A 22,565-nucleotide genomic window follows, 5' to 3' on the forward strand; every position below is an offset into this window, starting at 1 on the left:
TTTAAAACACAGTTTATGTGTAATTCATGTCACACAGTCTCATACGGAACCTACATCCACTTTCTTTTATATACTGTGTATGATAAGATACTGTCATCCCCCTTCCCTTCTGTGTGAGAGGATGAATGAGCAAATGTATTTCTAGTTGCATGCTTGACGGTAGCAGACAAGCCTGTCTGCTAGAGAACAGTAGGACCAACGTCGGAACAGGTGGCTACGCTTTCTAAAAGCAGAGAGGTTTCTATTGTTAGTATGGTCCTGTCCATCCCTTGTCATATTGGTACAGGAAGCTGCCTCTCTGGTCACTTCCGTTGTCCGTAGCTCGTGGTCGTGCGGTAGCGTTCTCGCTTCCCACGCCCGGGTTCCCGGGTTCGATTCCTGGCGGGGTCAGGGATTTTTTCTGCCTCGTGATGACTGGGTGTTGTGTGATGTCCTTAGGTTAGTTAGGTTTAAGTAATTCTAAGTTCTCGGGGACTGATGACCATAGATGTTAAGTCCCATAGTGCTCAGAGCCATTTGAACCATTTTTTTCACTTCCATTTGTATCTGTTAAGCACCCTCGGTAGGGGCTGAGGCCAGTCTGTCCGCGACGAGCATCTGAAGTGATAAGATCTCCGGCTAAGCACGTCTCTGCTACGTCCATAGGACAATGGATTTCTTAAGTTCAGCCTAACTGAAAATTTAATCACCTTTATTTCAGGTTTAGATATAAAATATCTAATGTTATCTTAAATTGCAACACAGTGTAATTCGAGTGTGAAGTTCAGAATATCTTCCAGTAGTTGCTTTGTCACTACTTTGTGAGTAAAGTGGAACCACGTGTGGATGATCCGTAACTCTAACTAAGATCATCAATCTAAAATGCGAATGTGCGTGAGATTATAACGTCTCGTCTTGACAATATTTTTCAATATAGCAACTTTTCTTTATGTTCAACCCACGTGGGGTGTACTTTGTGAGACCAGTACCATGTGCTTGTACAATTGTTTGACCCATCACGTTAATAGTAAGACGATAGTAACAAGTTCGAGGTTTTTCTTTTGTTAATTGCTTTTCGATGTAATTTATTTTAATTATAAAAATTATTGTGGATTTACACTCTTTGTGTAAACCAAGTTGACCAGGTGAAGCATGAGGTGTAATCACCAAAGTAGCCCTCAGCTATTCTTTTCGGGAAGATTTCACAGAGAGTTAGTATGAATTTAGCATACCAGTGTGTGGTAATTTCATGACAGACAGGATTGCGCTACGAATGTAACTTCTTTGGGTGAAAATTGAATCGGTTGGTTTTGGTTAATTTCCTCTTGCATATGTTTCAACGTTCTACGTGTGTTATTTTATGAATGCAGTGTTGTGTGCAGTCTCCCAATCTTGGCTCTATATTTGATGTGTTCCATAAGTTCACCAACTCACATTTTCACAATCCTAAATAAGGCACCAGTTTAGTTATGAATCAAGTTTAATATGCTGAAATTTTAACGGAACAATGATCAAAGTTAAAATAAATGTCCAAATATAAACTGATTTATTTCTTTTTATTTAAATTCTCTTTTTAGATATATATATATATATATATATATATATATATATATATATATATATATATATATATCACCGGTTGTCTTAAGATGACTATTAAAAGTTTATAATTAATGTTAGTCTGGTTGGCAATTTGGTAAGCTAGACTGGATACCTGGTGTAACAGTTGCTCAGTAATGCAAGGATAACTTCCCGAGATAGCTCACGGCTTTTAACCCGCTTTTATTATTTTGAATATCAGCACCGCTTTCAGAACAAATTAATGCAACAACATTACACCACCAACAGATCTATGAGCAAAAGGAGTAAATAACGGGCAGTTTCAATAAGATAATGTACAAGTAAGTGCTCAGGTAACTTCGTAATTCATGATACACACAAGGAAAAGAAAGACAGACAGTATGTACCTTTTAAAATACACTGCCGGAAAAAAAAAATTAGTACGGCTGGAAAGACGACGTAGATTTTGATCTGGTGACGGCATATGCCACCTAGGGAATAGTAGAAGTAATGATAATGGTTTCAGCGTCGTCCGCTAACAGATAGCATAGTGGCGACGATACCAGAGTGTCATCTGTGTCTACCCTCTAATAGGGAATGCTCACAGCCAGAAGGCTCCATCGTAGCCAGTCACTTTGCATCCTAGCTCTCCGACATCTTCTCCAACCCTAACGACCCTCACTTTGACTAGTCCCAATTCCCTACTGTTCAGGAACGCACAGATAATGCAGTCCCATTCGTGGTTCCCACTTTCTGATGCTTGAGCAACATACCAGAAACTAAGCAGCTCAATCACAGCAGAGAACATAAAAAAAGGACTTCAGAGAAAACGCAACACATACCCTGGTCACGACGGTATTACCTATCGCCACTTCTAAGGATGCCCTTGCAACTCTTTATACCGCTATCCTCTCCACTACTATTCAGACCTGTGGAAAAATCTCCAAAATCCTACTTTTCCTATAACCAAACAAACAGCCTTTCATACCTTCTTGTACCACCCTATCTGTCTCACCTCAGTGTTTCGCAAGGTCTTTGAATCCATCCTCCCCCTTCACATCCACCGCCATCTGCACCGACACCATCTGCTTCCTGTCACCTAGTGCGGCTTCTGCCCCTCCTTCTCTGCTGATGATCATCTTCTGAACCTCACCCATCCCCTATCCCAACAGCACAACAACAGTAAATCCGCCATCTTTGTCTCCCTTGACCTAGAGAAAGCATACTACAACATATGACATTCCAGTCTCCTTTTCAAACTCCAGACCTATCCACTTCCTACCAACTATGTCCGCCTTATCCCACCCATCCTCTCCAGTCTCCTATCCTATGTCATTGTTAACAACACCAATTCCTGTACCTTCCATCCCACCACAGGAGTGCCCCAGGATTTCGTTCTCTCCCCTCTCCTGTACCTCTTATACATTGCCGATATGCCCAAATCACTTCCCCCCACCCACCTCCTTCAGTACCCTTATGGCATCGCCCACAGGGATCGTTTAACAACTCATCATATTTCCACCTCTCCTCGCTCACATTGAACACTTCCAAATAACCTACACCATCCATAAATTCCACTCCAACAATCCTGTTGTCTTCCCTCTCCTTTCCAGTCCTAGCATGTTGCCGCACCACTGTCTGCACATCCCACCAACCGTTTACTTGCACACCCTCCACATCCTCTCCCAAAGAAATTTCAACTGTCTCCCTCTCCCAGACCACGAGCTCCGCCCCGACATATACCCATCCCACCAACTCTAAATCCATACTACCCTATCCATCCCCCCCCCCCCTTGCCTCATCTTCTTCTCCTTTCTGGCGCCCTCCCCCCCCCCCCCCCCCCAGAACCCCTTTTCCTCTCCAATCCACAGCCCCTAATACCAGATGCCCCTCTATACTTGTCCCCTACAGCCACCTGTCTAGTCGGCACCTTTTCCCGTTCGCCATCCTCATTACACCACTTCTGTATCTCTATCCATACCCAGCCTTCTTTTCGTCTACAATCCACTGTCCAACGGCAGGTGCTTTTTCCAGTTACAGTGAAAGTGCACACTGCTCCATTTTTAATGGTCAGTGTATCTTCTCTTGTTTTCAGCGTTTTTCCAGTGTTTTTTCAAGTGTATAGTGTTCAAGCGTTTCTCAAGTGTTTTTAATTGCGCTGTCTGTGCACATTTTCTTCATTGTTTTTAAGCAATTCTAGAAGATGTCATTATATTATTTATAATTCTCCCATTCATGTCGTCTTTTCAATTATTTTAATTCATAATACACGTGTGTCCTTGTATTAGTGTTAAGTTCTGTTGGCAGAAGAGCAGGCTATTTCTACCGCTGCCAGCTCCCCGCCTACATGGGGCGTGGAGGTAAGAAACAACAATAAAGAAAAAAAAAGAAGGTTCAATGTGGGGCAAATGTGTGAAGCAGGCAGGCAACGAAGCCACGGAGACGCAATCTTGCTTCCTTCAGCCAACTGAGCGAGTTTGAAAGCGGTCAAATTGTCGCTCTCCGAGTGGCGGGATGGTTCATACGGAGAACTGTCACACGAGTTCGACATGCTGCGTCAGTTGTGCAATGGTGCTGGTATCAGCGGTCACGTGAACATTCTCCCACCTGTAGACGCGGTTCTGGACGTCCACGCAGCACAACGCTCACTAGGTTCGTCGTATTGTAAGGGCAGCAGTGGCAGATCGTACAGCTAGCACAGCACAGACAAGAGCGCCTGTGAGCCAGACGTGTCAACACAAACTGTTGCAAACTGGTTATTAGCACTGGGACTACGGACACACACACACACACCTGTAGCCTGTCTTCCACTCACGCCACAGCATCGACGTGCACAGCTCGACTGGTGCCATCAGAGGATCACTTGGAAGATGGAATGACGTGCCATAGTCTTCAGCGAGGAAAGCAGATTCTACCGTGCCGCAAGTGATGGTCGTTTGCACGTGCGAAGTAGACCTGGTGAGAGCTGTCTCACAGAGTGCTTTCTCCCAAGACACACTGGCCCACTCCAGGCGTCTGGGTTGCGATGAGCTACAAATCTCGTTCACCTTTGGTGTTTCTGGAGGGGACGCTAACCAGCACTCGGTACGTGCACAATGTTATCAGACCTGTCGTTCTGCCGTTCTTGCAACAGGAAGACGCTGTATTTTTCTAACAGGATAATGCTCACCCACACACTGCCCGTGAAACTCTACATACTTAGCCAGCACGATCTCCGGACTTGTCTCCAGTAGAGCGCGTGTGGTGGTGGAGCAGATCTAGGTGCTTCAGTCCGGAACCACACGGCTGCTACGTCGCAGGTTCGAATACTCCCTCGGGCATGGATGTGTGTGATGTCCTTAATTTAGTTAGGTTTAAGTAGTTCTATGTCTAGGGGACTGATGACCTCAGCTGTTAAGTCCCATAGCGCTTACAGCCATTTGAACCATTTGAGCACGTGTGGGATACGATGTGACGATAAGTCACACGTGTGATTCGTCAACCAACAACTCTTACAGAACTACGTGAACAGGTCGAGCAGGCAGTAATAAATCTTGAGTGAATTGGAAACCGCTAAAAGGGTGTACTAATTTTCTTCCGTAGTGCAAAATTCCGAACAAACGGGAGCAAGTACCAAACTGAGATCTAAGGCAGTTATCGGAGGTGCTATCGAGAACTTGCCTCAAGGCGGCGTTGCACTCAAGTATGGACTGGCTAAAAGACTAAATAACTGTAGTTATACAATAAAACTCAAGTATGGACTGGCTAAAAGACTAAATAACTGTAGTTATACAATAAAACAGTTATGAATTTAAAAGGGCAAGAACTTTCGCTCTCCGTATACAAAAAGGAAAATATCGAATGTGTTCACATACTGAGGAGTCACAGTTATATTTTCTCAATTTTTACAACTAAAATACTGAATTTTTTTTAAAAAACAGGCACAGTTAGCTGTCGAAAGGAGGAGAAAGAAAGAGGGATGCAACTGACTGACGCCTTAGTATGTAATCATAATCGATATTTTACATTTTGTGTATAGGAAGTGTAAATTAATTCCTATTTCAATTAAGAAACCTTTTTTTATGTTGTCTTATTGTAGGAGTAGAGATGTTTCATGTTTTGTTTATATGCCAGTTCATACTTCGCTGCAATGCCGCAACTTCTCGAGAGCACCTCAGCCAACTTACTGTCAGTTTGGTGCTTACTACCGTATCTTCAGTAGTGTGTTTGATGAAATACGGAATGGGGCAAATAAAATTCGCCCGGACAAGTGGATACGATTGGAAGAGGAGAAAAAGAATCTACAATAGGACGGATCAATTGCCTACACAGCCGGCCGAACCTTGTAACAAATTTACACTATCTTCACCCCTGACAGCGTTGTTAGAAGAGCTCAGTCTGGTAGCCGCCCGAGCTGGCCACCGACGTCACCTGATCTGTCAGTGAGCAAATACACTCCTGGAAATTGAAATAAGAACACCGTGAATTCATTGTCCCAGGAAGGGGAAACTTTATTGACACATTCCTGGGGTCAGATACATCACATGATCACACTGACAGAACCACAGGCACATAGACACAGGCAACAGAGCATGCACAATGTCGGCACTAGTACAGTGTATATCCACCTTTCGCAGCAATGCAGGCTGCTATTCTCCCATGGAGACGATCGTAGAGATGCTGGATGTAGTCCTGTGGAACGGCTTGCCATGCCATTTCCACCTGGCGCCTCAGTTGGACCAGCGTTCGTGCTGGACGTGCAGACCGCGTGAGACGACGCTTCATCCAGTCCCAAACATGCTCAATGGGGGACAGATCCGGAGATCTTGCTGGCCAGGGTAGTTGACTTACACCTTCTAGAGCACGTTGGGTGGCACGGGATACATGCGGACGTGCATTGTCCTGTTGGAACAGCAAGTTCCCTTGCCGGTCTAGGAATGGTAGAACGATGGGTTCGATGACGGTTTGGATGTACCGTGCACTATTCAGTGTCCCCTCGACGATCACCAGTGGTGTACGGCCAGTGTAGGAGATCGCTCCCCACACCATGATGCCGGGTGTTGGCCCTGTGTGCCTCGGTCGTATGCAGTCCTGATTGTGGCGCTCACCTGCACGGCGCCAAACACGCATACGACCATCATTGGCACCAAGGCAGAAGCGACTCTCATCGCTGAAGACGACACGTCTCCATTCGTCCCTCCATTCACGCCTGTCGCGACACCACTGGAGGCGGGCTGCACGATGTTGGGGCATGAGCGGAAGACGGCCTAACGGTGTGCGGGACCGTAGCCCAGCTTCATGGAGACGGTTGCGAATGGTCCTCGCCGATACCCCAGGAGCAACAGTGTCCCTAATTTGCTGGGAAGTGGCGGTGCGGTCCCCTACGGCACTGCGTAGGATCCTACGGTCTTGGCGTGCATCCGTGCGTCGCTGCGGTCCGGTCCCAGGTCGACGGGCACGTGCACCTTCCGCCGACCACTGGCGACAACATCGATGTACTGTGGAGACCTCACGCCCCACGTGTTGAGCAATTCGGCGGTACGTCCACCCGGCCTCCCGCATGCCCACTATACGCCCTCGCTCAAAGTCCGTCAACTGCACATACGGTTCACGTCCACGCTGTCGCGGCATGCTACCAGTGTTAAAGACTGCGATGGAGCTCCGTATGCCACGGCAAACTGGCTGACACTGACGGCGGCGGTGCACAAATGCTGCGCAGCTAGCGCCATTCGACGGCCAACACCGCGGTTCCTGGTGTGTCCGCTGTGCCGTGCTTGTGATCATTGCTTGTACAGCCCTCTCGCAGTGTCCGGAGCAAGTATGGTGGGTCTGACACACCGGTGTCAATGTGTTCTTTTTTCCATTTCCAGGAGTGTACTTTGTGCGGAGAGCCCTGAAGTCTTACGTGTATCGCCGTTGTGGCGATAGTCATAGTCTTCAAGAACTGCAGCAGAACATTTCGGATGAGAATGCAACAGTTCCAGTAGTCCAGCTTCGATCTGCCTTCAGCAACTTGCTGACCAGGGCCCAAAAGTACCAAGAGTTGAATGGTGGTCACTTTCAACATCTGCTATAGTCAGGTTAGTACTGTATTTTCTTTGCTGTATTTCTTTGTATCTGGAACCCTGCCCTTCTGGCCACTTTTATTTACCCCACCTACTACACTGCAACAATTTTTGTTGTCTTCGGCATATATGAAGAATTACAAAGTTTCACGATAACCTCCTCGTACATTAGCTTATACAAATTACAGACGCTTCGGCGCCCGTGCTACAAAGTGCACGAAACCTACATATTACAAGAGGTCAGTGTCGACATTTCGAATCTAATCGGGTCAATGAACTGTCTAGACTGTGTGGATTCCAGAGTCACCGCACAACCAGTTATCACCTGGCAATCAACGGGATGGCGGAAAGGTGGCACAAAACACTGAAGGCGACCCTCATGTATCAACGAGAGAGTTGACAGAGGCGCTGCCACTAGTACTTCTAAGTTTACGGACTGCGCATAAGGCGGATATAGATGCATCAGTGGCGGAGGTGGTTTATGGGGAACCGTTGAGAATTCCTGCACATTGTCTCACAACGGCACCGCTACAACTACAAACGGAGCTACCATTGCTGGTACAGCGCATTACTGACCATGTGGCAAGGATGAGAGAGCCACCGGCATCCCGCCATGATTAACATCCGGTCTTCGTGCACAAAACATTGAAGGATTGCTCACACGCCATGTTGCACACAGACCCTACAACCTCCTTATACTGGGTCCTGTTAAATACTGCGACTTAATGCCCATGCTATAGACATCTCGAAAAATGAAAAGACTGTCAGGGCATCCATTGAAAGAGTGAAACCAGCATGGACCTTCCCATCGCCGAAGCATAAAGCACTCCTCCAGTTCAGGATGATCGAGGGTCAGGCGAGCCTACAGCCAGTCGAACTGAAGCGACAACGCCAAGATGCCAAACAACTACAGAACAACCAGTCACACCTGTGTTCGGTTCATAAGCATTTATTTTTATCTGTTATTACTTTTATGTTGTAATTTCATGTACTGACATGTTCCATGACCTCGGAGATTTGCTCCTCAATTTGGTCCTACGGAAACTGACGTGTAAATAAAATAAAATAAATAACGACACATCAACCGGTCGTCCGTACAAGAGCTGGACGAAAAGTCAAATTCAGGTACCCCTACATCCCAGGTGCTCCGCATGTTAAGGGGGAGGGGGGCGGCTGTGTGGGAACAAGAGGCCAACCAGGGTAGTGCATTGTTTATTCCTTGGAAGAGTAGCTGATTTTGACGATTTGATTTTTTTTTAGAGCTTTACTTCCGACTGTAAGCCAAGTAAATAAATGTCTCTAACAAGGGAACCTCCCCATCGCACCCCCCTCAGATTTAGTTATAAGTTGGCACAGTGGATAGGCCTTGACAAACTGAACACAGATCAATTGATAAAACAGGAAGAAGTTGTGTGGAACTGTGAAAAAATAAGCAAAATATACAAACCGAGTAGTCCATGGGCCACATATGCAACATCATGGAGACCGGCAGCCCAGGAGCGCCGTGGTCCCGTGGTAGCGTGAGCAGCTGCAGTAGGAGAGGTCCTTGATTCAAGGCTTCCCTAGAGTGAAAATTTTACTTTCTTTATTTTTGCATAGTTATTATCTGTCCGTTCGTTCATTGACGTCTCTGTTCACTGTAATAAGTTTACTGTCTGTGTTTTGCGATTGCATCGCAAAACCGTGCGATTAGTAGACGAAAGGACGTGCCTCTCCAATGGGAACCGAAAACATTTGATCGCAAGGCCATAGGTCAACCAATTCCTCCACAGGAAAACACATCTGATATATTCTATACGACACTGGTGACGGCATGTGCGTTACATGACAGGAATATGTTGTCGACCAACCTAACTTGTACACTTGGCGAATGGGTAAAAAGATTCTTCTACCTTGCCCGATTTACGTTTTCTTGTGAATGTGATAATCACTCCCAAAAAAAGTGATGGAAACATAAGAGTTTGTCACATATACTGAAAATAAAAAATTAAACTTTTCAATCGATGGAAGATTTGAATCAAGGTCCTTTCGTTCCGCAGCTACTCACGTTACCACGAGACCACGACGCTCCTGCGCTTCCAGTGTCCTTAATGTTGCCTATCTTCCATGAACTACTCAGTTTGTATATTTTGCTTATTTTTTTCACAGTTCCACACAACTTCTTCCTGTTTTCTCAATTGATATGTGTTCAGTTTTTCAAGACCTATCCACTGTGCCAACTTATAACTAAATCTGAGGGGGGTGCGATGGGGAGGTTCCCTTGTAAGTATATATGTGGATTTGATTTCTGACCGACATCCTCTTCGTCCCTCTCTTTGTTCATGTTCTCCACCTCAACCTATCTATGAGGACAGTAGCTTCAACGACAGTATTTCGCAAAGTTTTAATCTGCAAATAGGTGTGAATCAGCGTTTCGGACGATTTGGATCACATAGTAGTATCCTAATCATTAGCTCATAAACCACAAAAACTATGTTCCTATGTTCTGTTAAAACCAACTACGAGGGAGAAAACAAAATAGCATGTTGATGTGTATACAATTTTTGTTTAAAATTATAAATGAAGAAAACTAATATATTTTAGAGGAACCGTCTGTGTAATGTCAGTTACTTTCTTGCAGTATATGTCCGCTGCTTCTATAAATTTTTTAAAGGATTTAGTTTTGCCTTCAGCTGTTAGTAAAATAAAAGTCTAACAGCTGAAGGCATAACGAAATTCTGTAAAAAAATTGTTTGATGGTTTAAATGGCCTGCTATAGTAGTTGAAACGAGTATTGCGTATAACTCGAGATTTTAGGTAACTACGTTGAACAACAACTCATCCTTAAATAGTATTATATATAGTGTGTTCCATATATTTTGACAACCCTAAATAACTGTTTGTCCAGATGCAAATTACAAAATGTTTCAAGAAAATGTTCTTTAGCCGCCAGGGGGACATCAATCAGCATGATTGCCATCGTTGTAACTTTGTTCTTTACAACGATATGAATAGCGGTATGACTCTTTTAAATGACACCCTGTATTTTTTATTCGGTAATTCATTTCATCTCCTAAAGACCTATTCAAAAATGCATCACAGTATACCATTCACTGAAACACAACGTTATTAATTACATAACACAATATTGACGTTGACGCTCCCAGCGTTTAGTGCACGTACAACGCAATTTTCGTAGCACTCGCACAGACGAAGCTGCCGAAGTTACTGTTCTCCCTTCCGTTGCTATGAATCCACATGTGAGCACACGACAACTTGAACACGAGACTGACATTCCCAAAACCAGTGTTCATCGTATTCTTACACATCACCGGTTACATTCTTACCATGTACACCTACACTAAGAATTGCATGGGAATGATTTCCCGAATCGTATACACTTCTGTCAATGGGCACAGCAGCAAATCCCCGCCAACCCGAACTTCTTCTCCAATGATCTATTTACCGATGAATGTTCCTTCTCAAACAAAGGACAGATAAATACAAGGAATATACCTTATTGGTCCAGCGACAACCCACGTTGGCTTAGACAGGTGGAACATTGGCGTCAGTTGAGAGTTAACGTCTGGTGTGGGATGCTTGGCACTACAATTATTGGCCCTTATTTCATCAATGGTGGTCTAAACGGCACGGCGTATGCCAAATTCCTCAGACGAGTTCTTCCTCTTCCTCTGGATGAAGTGTCTAAGAACCAGAATGCCTATGTGGTATCAACACGATGGATATCCAGCACATAATGTCTTGCGTGCACGTCGTGTTCTGAACTGAAGGTATCCTTCCAGATGGATTGGTCGAGGAGTAACAGTTACTTGGCCAGCTAGGTCTCCTGATTTAAGCCACCTGGATTTTTTTCTTTGGGGGTGCATTAAAGACGTTGTCTATCGCGATATTCCAACAACTCCGGAGGACATGCAACAACGTATCGTGTTTGCTTGTAATTCTCTTCAGCAGGCAACACTGGAAGCAGTAAATAATTCTTTCATTCAACGCACCAGTGTATCGGTGTCCAGGGTCACCACTTTGAGCACCTTTGAATGTTCTACTCCTGGGCAATGGTACAGGAGAGTCAGTGTCAATTTTGTGTTATATTTTTATTTGGTTTTCATTTGTTTTCTGACAACTCCAGCAAGTGGACGAGTTTGTGATCCCGGGCTCAAAGTCAGTGTTGTGTTATGTAATTAATAACGTTGTGTTTCAGTGAATGGTACACTGTGATACATTTTTGAATAGGTCTTCAGGAGAGGAAGTGAATTACAGAATAAAAAATACAAGGTGCCATTTAAAAATGTCATACCTCTGTTGATATCTATGTAAAAAACAAAGCTACAACGAAGGTAATCATGTTGATCGATGTTCCCCTGACGTATAAAGAACATCTGCTAGAAAAAATTTTGTAGTTTGCATCAGGACAAACAGATATTTAGGGTGGTCAAGATAAATGGGACACCCTGTGTATTAAAAAGAGGTACCTTGTATCCATCCCAACGTTATTAGACTATTGTGCAAAGATTCGAAATTTGTTGTAACAAAGTTAAATAACGAGTTGTGTTTATATACTAATAAGATTTGGTATTGCTCCAGGCGGAACGTTGCTTTCATTTGACTCCTTTTCATCCCTACTCTCAGCAATAGAGGTTATAGGGGTGCTTCACCGTCACAATAATTATTCCGAAATAGCAAATGATACGAGTGTCAAGTTTAGTAGACATTACTTCCGGTACTAGAGAGATAGGCTGATACGTTGCTGCATTTACCTCCTCCACAATCCGCCACCTCTTCGGTAGAGGCGAAACGTCACCTGGATTATCATCAATGAGCCTTGCGGAACCAAAAATTAAGGATTAGATACTTGTATCTATTGTTATCCAATAATTTTATATGACACAGCTCCTTGCACCAACAGTACTTTCATTTATAAACAATACAAATAATGAGTCATTTATAAACAAAATTTGGTTGAAATTGTTCCTGGGGTTCCTGAACTATGCTTCTATGTCACCACCTTTTCATCCCCACCATTAACTCTATGAAAGGTAGGTAGTTCATACCCCAAACTGCTTTCCAAATTTTAAGTGATATATGAATCAAGTTTGGCTAAAATCGGTGCAGTGACTTAGGAGGAGACGTGGAACACATATGCACTATCTGATGAAAAGTGTCCTGAGAACTGTAAGTGGACATTAATATGGTATGTCCACCTACGTCTTTATGACAGCTTGAACGCTAGTGGGCACACGTTCAGTGAGGTGTTTGAATATCTGTGGAGAAATAGGAGCCCTTTCTTCCTCGAGAGGAGAAACCAGAGGAGTTAATAATGTTGGACGCTTTTGTTTCAAGGGAATTCGACATTATAATTCATCCTAAAAGTGTTACATTGGGTTCAAGTCGGGACTCTGTGCAGACCAGTCCATTTCTGGAAAGTTATTGTTGGTTGCGTGGCTGATTTGGGGGAGGGGACCACACAGTGAGGTCATCGATCCCGTAGGATTAATATAGGAAGTCGGCCGTCTCCTTTCAAAGGAACCATCCCAACATTTATTTGCCTGAAGTGATTTAGGGAAATCACGGAAAACCTAAATCAGGATGGCCGGACGCGGATTTGGAACCGTCGTCCTCCCAGTGTACTAACCACTATGCCGACTCGCTTGGTGAGAGTTATTGTCCACAAGACATCGTCTCGTAGACGCTGATTTATGACAGGGTGCATTGTCATGCTGGTACAAACAATCCTTTACCATACGCTGTATATAATGCTGGAAAATGCGTTCATAAACTTCCACACTTTGTGTTTTCTTAAGCGCAATAAGGGAACCACAACCTGACCACGAAAAACACCCCCACAGGCTAACACCACATCTTCTGAACGAAGACATTGCCATCACATGAAGTCAGGTAACGTTGTCCAGGCATATGCCAAATAAAAACTCTTCAGTGCGGTTGCCACACTGTAAAGTGTGGTCCATCCTTCCAGTCACCCACTGTCCAGCGGCATGGCTCTTTACTCCAGTTCAAGCTTCATTTATCACCGATTATAGAATGTGTGGCTTATGAGGAGCTTCTCGAACATAGTTTTTAACCCTCTACACACAATCATTGTGCTTCCTGCAACTGCACTGCTTGGAGCGCTTTGGAACTTACGAATGATTCCTTTTCCGACGTATATTATGTTCGACGGTCCAAATTCGTCAGTAAGTGATGTCAGCTTGGTCTTGAGTGACCTATGGTTGTTTCCCCGCATTCTCACTTCAGAATCACATCGTCAACAGGCGACTAGGGCAGCTTTAGAAGGGTTGAAAAGTCCTAGATGGATTTGTTACTCAGGTGACATCCAGTGACTTTTCCACATTCGAAGTCACTGAGCTCTCCTGATCGATGCATTCTGCTGTTACTGCTTCTCTACTGACAAAGCAGTAATACGCGTCTTCTCTTTTACTGGCGGATCTGCCTGTAGCGACAGCTAGTGGTCAATCGCGGATTACATAGGGGAGTACGGATACTTTTGATTAGATAGTGTACACACGTGCAATAAATTTTATAGATGTGTAAGAGTAGATTAGCTATAACGTTTTGGAATCTGCTGGTGGTCTTGGGCGGGCTCACCGTGCCCCGAGCTGGAGCCGTCCTCGAGGCTGGTGTGCAGGCTCTTGAAGCTGTCTCGCGCCTCGTGGCTCTGGAAGCTGGCGCGCTTGTCGCTGGCGCTGCCGCTGCCGCTGGCGCTGACGCTCGTGGAGCGCCGGCCCGCCGCGCTCGAGTTGACGCTCATCGCCGCTCTCCGTTCACCTGCAAAACACGTGACAACCCTGTCAGAGCTGTGGTGCGACACTGGACTAATGTGAGGATGATCGTAAGCTCACCAGATAAAATATCAGCCACTCTTTTAAAGGAGCACACTGGTCGTTTTGGAGCGCTGCGTGTAATGTGGACCTGCTACCAAGCGGTCACGTGACCCTCCGTAGCGGACTTGAGTCTTAACAGTGAAGGGCTGCGTGTGCGTCCGTCGGCTGCCAGATGTTCGGCTTCAGCCCAAATGTTCCGATTTTTACGGTCGTGTCTGATCACATACTTACGAGTATATAAAAGCCCTGCCAGTCTGGATGTTGTTAGGCTCCTTAGCAATGAAACAGAGGCCGCACAACAAAGGCCCGTTCCAGGCTAACGACTTAATCGCGGGAAGTAATTGTAAGGAGGGATAAGGATATTACCACAGTGATACTATAACCAATAGTATTCTTATGCCTGCGTCCAATGTTTTTCTTCATAGGACGAACGAGCTTAATACACAATCTCAAAACTACGCTATGCGCAGAGCGAGCGAGATGTAACAAAAAAAAAAAAAAAAAAAAAAAAAAGTTCAAATGTGTGTGAAATCTTGTGGGACTTAACTGCTAAGGTCATCAGTCCCTAAGCTTACACACTACTTAACCTAAATTATCCTAAGGACAAACACACACACCCATGCCCGAGGGAGGACTCGAACCACAGCCGGGACCAGCCGCACAGTCCATGACTGCAGTGCCTTAGACCGGATGTTCTCTTTCATGAAAGCGCAATGGACAAAGCAACCCTTTAAAGTGGAAACCGACACGATCACAAAGATGATGTTATTGTTATGTAATTTAAAAATGTACTGTCAGCAGTTCCATGAAATTATTTCCAGGATAAATAACGTGCTTGATAAATTGGGTTTAGATGAGAAACAGTAATACTTAACTAAAGATTACTCTTATTTTTCGATAAGTCTAATTGAAATGCCTAAAGTTAACAAATATCTTTTCGTATGCCGTCCCAGAAGAACAGATAATTATTTATTTTGTTTAAGACGAACTTTTTTAATTTATTTTGGCATCTTAGGAAGACGACAGTAATTAAGAAAACGGGACACTCAGTTACTACCGTAATTTTCAAACTATCAGGCTGTTTGCTGATTGTATTTTTAGTTTAAACACATTTAACGTCGACATCGCAAAACCTGATTGTAACTGATTATTCATAAACGAATAAAAATACCTGGCTATTTCTTTTTAAAACAGCTAGTCCTGCTTTTAGGGCAAAATATTCTGCTAAATATTACGCCGAGTCCGCCTTTTCTATTCTATACGTGGCAGTTGGCTGCATGTGTACTGACATAGTTATTCATATTAAGATACAGTTAATACATACTCTTTCGAAACGTAAAGGTGCTACATAATTTTTATAGTAAATTTGCTAATTTCTTACTGCTGTAGTTTGATGTATGCTAGTTTGATGTACGCGCGTATGTTCTGTAACCGTAACAAGTTAGGCCATCAACTATCCAAATGGGATAACAATATAGTAGATATTATATACGTGTACAGATAAGCAAATGGTTACAGTTTCAGAAAAACTGGATGATTTATTCGAGAGAAAGAGTTTCGCAAATTGAGCAAGTTGTTGTGACTTGCCCGCATCTCGTGGTCGTGCGGTAGCGTTCTCGCTTCCCACGCCCTGGTTCCCGGATTCGATTCCCGGCGGGGTCAGGGATTTTCTCTGCCTCGTGATGGCTGGGTGTTGTGTGATGTCCTTAGGTTAGTTAGGTTTAAGTAGTTATAAGTTCTAGGGGACTGATGACCATAGATGTTAAGTCCCATAGTGCTCAGAGCCATTTGAACCATTTTTTGTTGTGACTTGGCAAGACAGCCAAGCCACTAGGAGGAAGCCGAAAGTCACGCGTTTAAGCTCACGCAGGCTGGCGTGAGGTCTGGAACAGGTAAAGTAATTGAGACTAGCAAGTAAAGTACGTAGCTGCGGGAATATTTAACTTTAATCCATAATCGGTGAACATCGGTCTGACGGTACATGCATCACAAGATAAATAGCAAACGATAATGGCGCCTTGCTAGGTCGTAGCAAATGACGTAGCTGAAGGCTATGCTAACTATCGTCTCGGCAAATGAGAGCGTAATTTGTCAGTGAACCATCGCTAGCAAAGTCGGCTGTACAACTGGGGCGAGTGCTAGGAAGTCTCTCTAGACCTGCCGTGTGGCGACGCTCGGTCTGCAATCACTGATAGTGGCGACATGCGGGTCCGACGTATACTAACGGACCGCGGCCGATTTAAGGCCACACCTAGCAAGTGTGGTGTCTGGCGGTGACACCACACAAGTAAATAACACGCTGGTGAAAATGGTTCAAATGGCTCTGAGCACTATGGGACTTAACTTCTAAGGTCATCAGTCCCCTAGAACTTTGAACTACTTAAACCTAACTAACCTAAGGACATCACACACATCCATCCCCGAGGCAGGATTCGAACCTGCGACCGTAACGGTCGCGCGGTTCCAGACTGTAGCGCCTAGAACCGCTCGGCCACCCAGGTCGGCACGCTGGTGAACCTCTGGCCCTTATGCAAGCAGTTATTCGGCTTGTCATTGACTGATAGAGTTGTTGGATGTCCTACTGAGGGATATCGTGCCAACTGGCGCATTAGATGATTAAAATCCCGCGACGCTGGAGTGCCCTACCCTTAATTTTTTTTTCCAAATTTGTGTGAAAACTTACGGGACTTAACTGCTAAGGTCATCAGTCCCTAAGCTTACACACTTACCTAAATTATCCTAAGGACAAACACATACACCCATGCCCGAGGGAGGACTCGAACCTCCGCGGGGACCAGCCGCACAGTCCATGACTGCAGCGCCTCAGATCGCTCGGCAAATCCCGCGCGGCCCTACCCTTAATGCTTTGCACGTTCTAAATTGGCGGGAGATCCGGCGATCTTATTGGCCACAGCAGCATGAAGACAAGCAGCGGAAACTCTCTTCGTGTGCGGGCGGGCATTATCTTGCAGAAATGTAAGCTCAGGATGCCTTTCCATGAAGGGCAACAAAACGGGGGGGGGGGGGTATAATATCGTCGACTTACCGCTGTGCTGCAAGGGTGGCGCGGATGACAACCAAAGGGGTCCTGCTACGTAAAGAAATGGGATCCCAGACCATCACTGCTTGTTGTCGAGTCTTATGACGGGCAACAGCCAGCTTCGTATCCCACCACTGTCCGGGGCGTCTCTGGAAGGGTTTTCGGCCTCAAGTCTCATTGACTGGAGTAGGGTTGTCCAGCTTTGAATTGAACCTTGATGACCAGCGGAGAAGTGTCTGGAGATACCTAGGGGCGACGGTGGGATACCGACCTGACATGGCAGACGCTCTGTCCATCTGAGCCACCAAGGGCACAGAGGATAGTGCGAAAGAACAGATACCATCGGTGACCATGCAGCTCTCTAGAATGCAATGATAATTAAATCAATACCTTAAGCTGTCCACAGGCGTTGATATACATCAACGGGGATAGTTGAAAACGTGTGTCCCGACCGGGACTCGAAACCGGGATCTCCTGCTTACATGGCTCTATCCATCTGAGCCACCGAGGGCACGTTCCCCGTGAGACCCACATTCCCAACTTAATGTCCACACACTACATTCGTAGTGCCCCTGCCTACTAGACTCATCACTCGCGGCTGACAATCTTGCCGAATCCCGTAAGAGTTTAGGCAATGCGTGTGCATCCGCACAGAAGAAGGAGGTCAGATACTAACCGGCCATTGACCTCCTTTTTCTGTTCGGATGCACACGCATTGGCCAAACTCTTACGGGACTCGGTAAGATTGTCTGCCGCGAACCGCGCGACTGCTGCGGTCGCAGGTTCGAATCCTGCTCGGGCATGGATGTGTGTGATGTCCTTAGGTTAGTTAGGTTTAAGTAGTTCTAAGTTCTAGGGGACTGATGACCACAGATGTTAAGTCCCATAGTGCTCAGAGCCATTTGAACCATTTGTCTGCCGTGAGTAATGAGTCTAATAGGCAGGGGCATTACGAATGTAGTGCGTGGACATTAAGTTGGGAATGTGAGTCTCACGGGGAGCGTGCAAGGAATAAATCCCTACAGCCGCACTATCCTCTGTGCCCTCGGTGGCTCAGATGGATAGAGCGTCTGCCATGCAAGCACGAGACCCCGGATTCGAGTCCCGGTCGGGGCACACATTTTCAACTGTTGGCGTATATCAACGCCTGTCGACAGCTTAAGATATTGATTTCATTATCATTTTACTAAGAGTGATGGTCTGGGGTGCCATTTCTTTTTGTAGAACGACCCCTTTGATTGTCATGTGGGTGATGACACAAGGCCAGATCAGTCAATCATCCAGACTGTTTTCCCTGCAACTAGTGAAAAGATGGCTGCCCCTCTTCAGGAACCACACGTTTGTCTGGCTACTGAACGGATACCCCTCAGTTATGGCTGCACCTGCGGTACGGCTACCTGCATCGCTCAGACACGCAAGCCACCCCACCGACAGCTAGGTCCGTGATTCATTGGCGGAAGATATGACATTTACAATTAATTTTTGTGTGTAAAATATTATTCCCCATATTGCCCCACGATTTCACAAATTCTTCAATTAAAATGCTAATTTAGGAAACTGCATACCGATAAAGTGTAATGTTTTGAAATTTAACATTATAATAAAGAGGTCTGAACCAATATAACGGCGTGTTGTAATCTTCTTGTACCTCAAAATGACTGCTGATCATTGGGTACACACTAATCATTTGTCAAATAATCTGAAGTCTGAAGCTGTTTTATACATGAGAGTTCGATTCTTTCAAGAACTGTGGGTTTATTGGAAGTCTCTAATTTCTGTGTCCATCGTGACTCTCTCTATTTGTTCAGGATTGTTTGTTGTTGAGATGTCCAGCGCGATAGTTTTCGGAGAAAACGTTTAGAATAATTTCGCAACACGTTTTGTGCCTACCATTAGGTCTAAGCACGTATTTTAGCGTAAATATCGAGGGTTGATTCAATTACTCACCGACTATAATTGTATGAGTCGTAGTATGTGTATGTAGCCCCGGCAACCAGTGACTCCTGACGACGATGGCGGAGAAGGTTATCGAAAGCTCGAGGATTTTATTCGAATTGACGCGGTTTGAAAACCGAGAACATTTTATTCATGAGTCGTAGTACATATTCAAAACGAGACTGAAATTTTACTTGTACCTTTCAGCAACTATATGTCTGGTCGGGAGGCGGTAAAAGGGACCAACTTTTGATTCCGGTTGCTGAGTATAATATACACTCCTGGAAATTGAAATAAGAACACCGTGAATTCATTGTCCCAGGAAGGGGAAACTTTATTGACACATTCCTGGGGTCAGATACATCACATGATCACACTGACAGAACCACAGGCACATAGACACAGGCAACAGAGCATGCACAATGTCGGCACTAGTACAGTGTATATCCACCTTTCGCAGCAATGCAGGCTGCTATTCTCCCATGGAGACGATCGTAGAGATGCTGGATGTAGTCCTGTGGAACGGCTTGCCATGCCATTTCCACCTGGCGCCTCAGTTGGACCAGCGTTCGTGCTGGACGTGCAGACCGCGTGAGACGACGCTTCATCCAGTCCCAAACATGCTCAATGGGGGACAGATCCGGAGATCTTACTGGCCAGGGTAGTTGACTTACACCTTCTAGAGCACGCTGGGTGGCACGGGATACATGCGGACGTGCATTGTCCTGTTGGAACAGCAAGTTCCCTTGCCGGTCTAGGAATGGTAGAACGATGGGTTCGATTACGGTTTGGATGTACCGTGCACTATTCAGTGTCCCTTCGACGATCACCAGTGGTGTACGGCCAGTGTAGGAGATCGCTCCCCACACCATGATGCCGGGTGTTGGCCCTGTGTGCCTCGGTCGTATGCAGTCCTGATTGTGGCGCTCACCTGCACGGCGCCAAACACGCATACGACCATCATTGGCACCAAGGCAGAAGCGACTCTCATCGCTGAAGACGACACGTCTCCTTTCTTCCCTCCATTCACGCCTGTCGCGACACCACTGGAGGCGGGCTGCACGATGTTGGGGCGTGAGCGGAAGACGGCCTAACGGTGTGCGGGACCGTAGCCCAGCTTCATGGAGATGGTTGCGAATGGTCCTCGCCGATACCCCAGGAGCAACAGTGTCCCTAATTTGCTGGGAAGTGGCGGTGCGGTCCCCTACGGCACTGCGTAGGATCCTACGGTCTTGGCGTGCATCCGTGCGTCGCTGCGGTCCGGTCCCAGGTCGACGGGCACGTGCACCTTCCGCCGACCACTGGCGACAACATCGATGTACTGTGGAGACCTCACGCCCCACGTGTTGAGCAATTCGGCGGTACGTCCACCCGGCCTCCCGCATGCCCACTATACGCCCTCGCTCAAAGTCCGTCAACTGCACATACGGTTCACGTCCACGCTGTCGCGGCATGCTACCAGTGTTAAAGACTGCGATGGAGCTCCGTATGCCACGGCAAACTGGCTGACACTGACGGCGGCGGTGCACAAATGCTGCGCAGCTAGCGCCATTCGACGGCCAACACCGCGGTTCCTGGTGTGTCCGCTGTGCCGTGCGTGTGATCATTGCTTGTACAGCCCTCTCGCAGTGTCCGGAGCAAGTATGGTGGGTCTGACACACCGGTGTCAATGTGTTCTTTTTTCCATTTCCAGGAGTGTATTTCATGTTGTGGCGTAACAAGACAGCTACGCCACACTGAGGTAGCCGAAAGGCACGCGTAATCTTAAGTAGTCTAGATAGAGGTCTGAAACAGGATACTTATTAATGTTATAAAGAAAAGTATTGCATGGGGGCTTATTTAAATTTATGTGATTGAAAATACTTTTTTTGTTTTAGTATGTCCGATTACGCAAGTCTCGTAAACGGTTGGCCCTGACCAGAATTATTACGCTATCTGACTGCAAAGAACAATGTAAGAAAATTTTCGTAAACACAGTTAATTAATTAAGACCCCAGCAACTATAAAAATCTACAAAACCAATAAGCACTAGTGTAGCTGTTCTGTATGTGGGAGTGTGACTCAACGTCCACATCTGGCACGGTTCTTTTCCATCAAGACAAGAATTTTGATACCAATTATACTGACGTGACAAAGAAATTTAGAAACACTATGATTACGCAAGAAAACCAGAATTCACTCTAATACAAGAACACAAGCCAGATGCTTTGTTGACTGAACCTGTAGAGACACATTATTTCAGATACATAACTAATAAAGGAACATTATAAATTTTACCTTCATATATATTGACGAAATGCACTCATTACAATAACATCTGCTATCTCTCCCATCAAATAACTGCATAAAACAAGGAACAACACTTTTTACTACAACATATCCTTCCGATTTCACGACAAGCAGTGCCTGCTACGAACTCCCAACACACACTGTCCTCTCCGATCTCCTAACAAGCACTGACTGCTATGAACTCTCAACACACACTGCCACGAACTCTAAACACGCACTGTGGAGGCGGCTTAATAGTACTCTTTGGCGCACTCTCTGGCGCAGTGGCACAGTGTAGCCACCTTTCATATGCCCCTCCTCCACAGGCCAGAATTTGATGGTGTTTTTGCCAGCATTGGTGGTGAAAATACCACCAAATTCGTCCACAAAAATACAGACAAAAATAAAAGATAATATTAATACCTAAACATCACATAATTAGTTAAAAATTTTGGCTTTGCACTGACCTTTTACTAACCTAATATATAAAATACAGTAAGCAATACAACTTCTTTTCATACATGTGACCTTACATAATAGTTTATACAATATACAAAAAATCAGTTCATACAAATGTTCACATAAAATGCTTTCAATGATTAGTTTATACAAAAAAAAGATACTAACAGGTGACATCTTTTCAGTAGAAGCAGTCCATCAGTTGCACCCAGTAAAGTTTAGCAGGTACACCCAGCAACAAGTCACATTAATTCAGTAGAAGCAGTTCATCAGTGGCACCCAGCAATGTTGAATTGGTGCAGACACCAACAAGTGACATCATTTCAGTAGAAGCAGTTCACCAGTTGCACCCAGCAATGTTGAGAGCAGGTGCAGACACCAACAAGTGACATCATTTCAGTAGAAGCAGTCCATCAGTTGCATCCAGCAATGTTGAGTAGGTGC

The 22,565-nt window shown here is 45.3% G+C and overlaps 1 protein-coding gene across 1 annotated transcript in view; it reads right to left on the reverse strand.

The window, feature by feature from the left end:
* LOC124548825 overlaps positions 1 to 22,565 on the reverse strand; it is a 270,087-nt gene that overhangs the window by 109,073 nt on the left and 138,449 nt on the right. Inside the window, exon 2 of the mRNA XM_047125197.1 lies at positions 14,184 to 14,363. Coding sequence (XP_046981153.1) covers positions 14,184 to 14,346 — 163 coding nt within the window. The 5' untranslated portion in view covers positions 14,347 to 14,363. The remainder of the gene's footprint in view (positions 1 to 14,183; positions 14,364 to 22,565) is intronic.

Source organism: Schistocerca americana, chromosome 1, assembly GCF_021461395.2.
Source record: "Schistocerca americana isolate TAMUIC-IGC-003095 chromosome 1, iqSchAmer2.1, whole genome shotgun sequence".
Taxonomy (NCBI): Eukaryota; Metazoa; Arthropoda; class Insecta; order Orthoptera; family Acrididae; genus Schistocerca; species Schistocerca americana.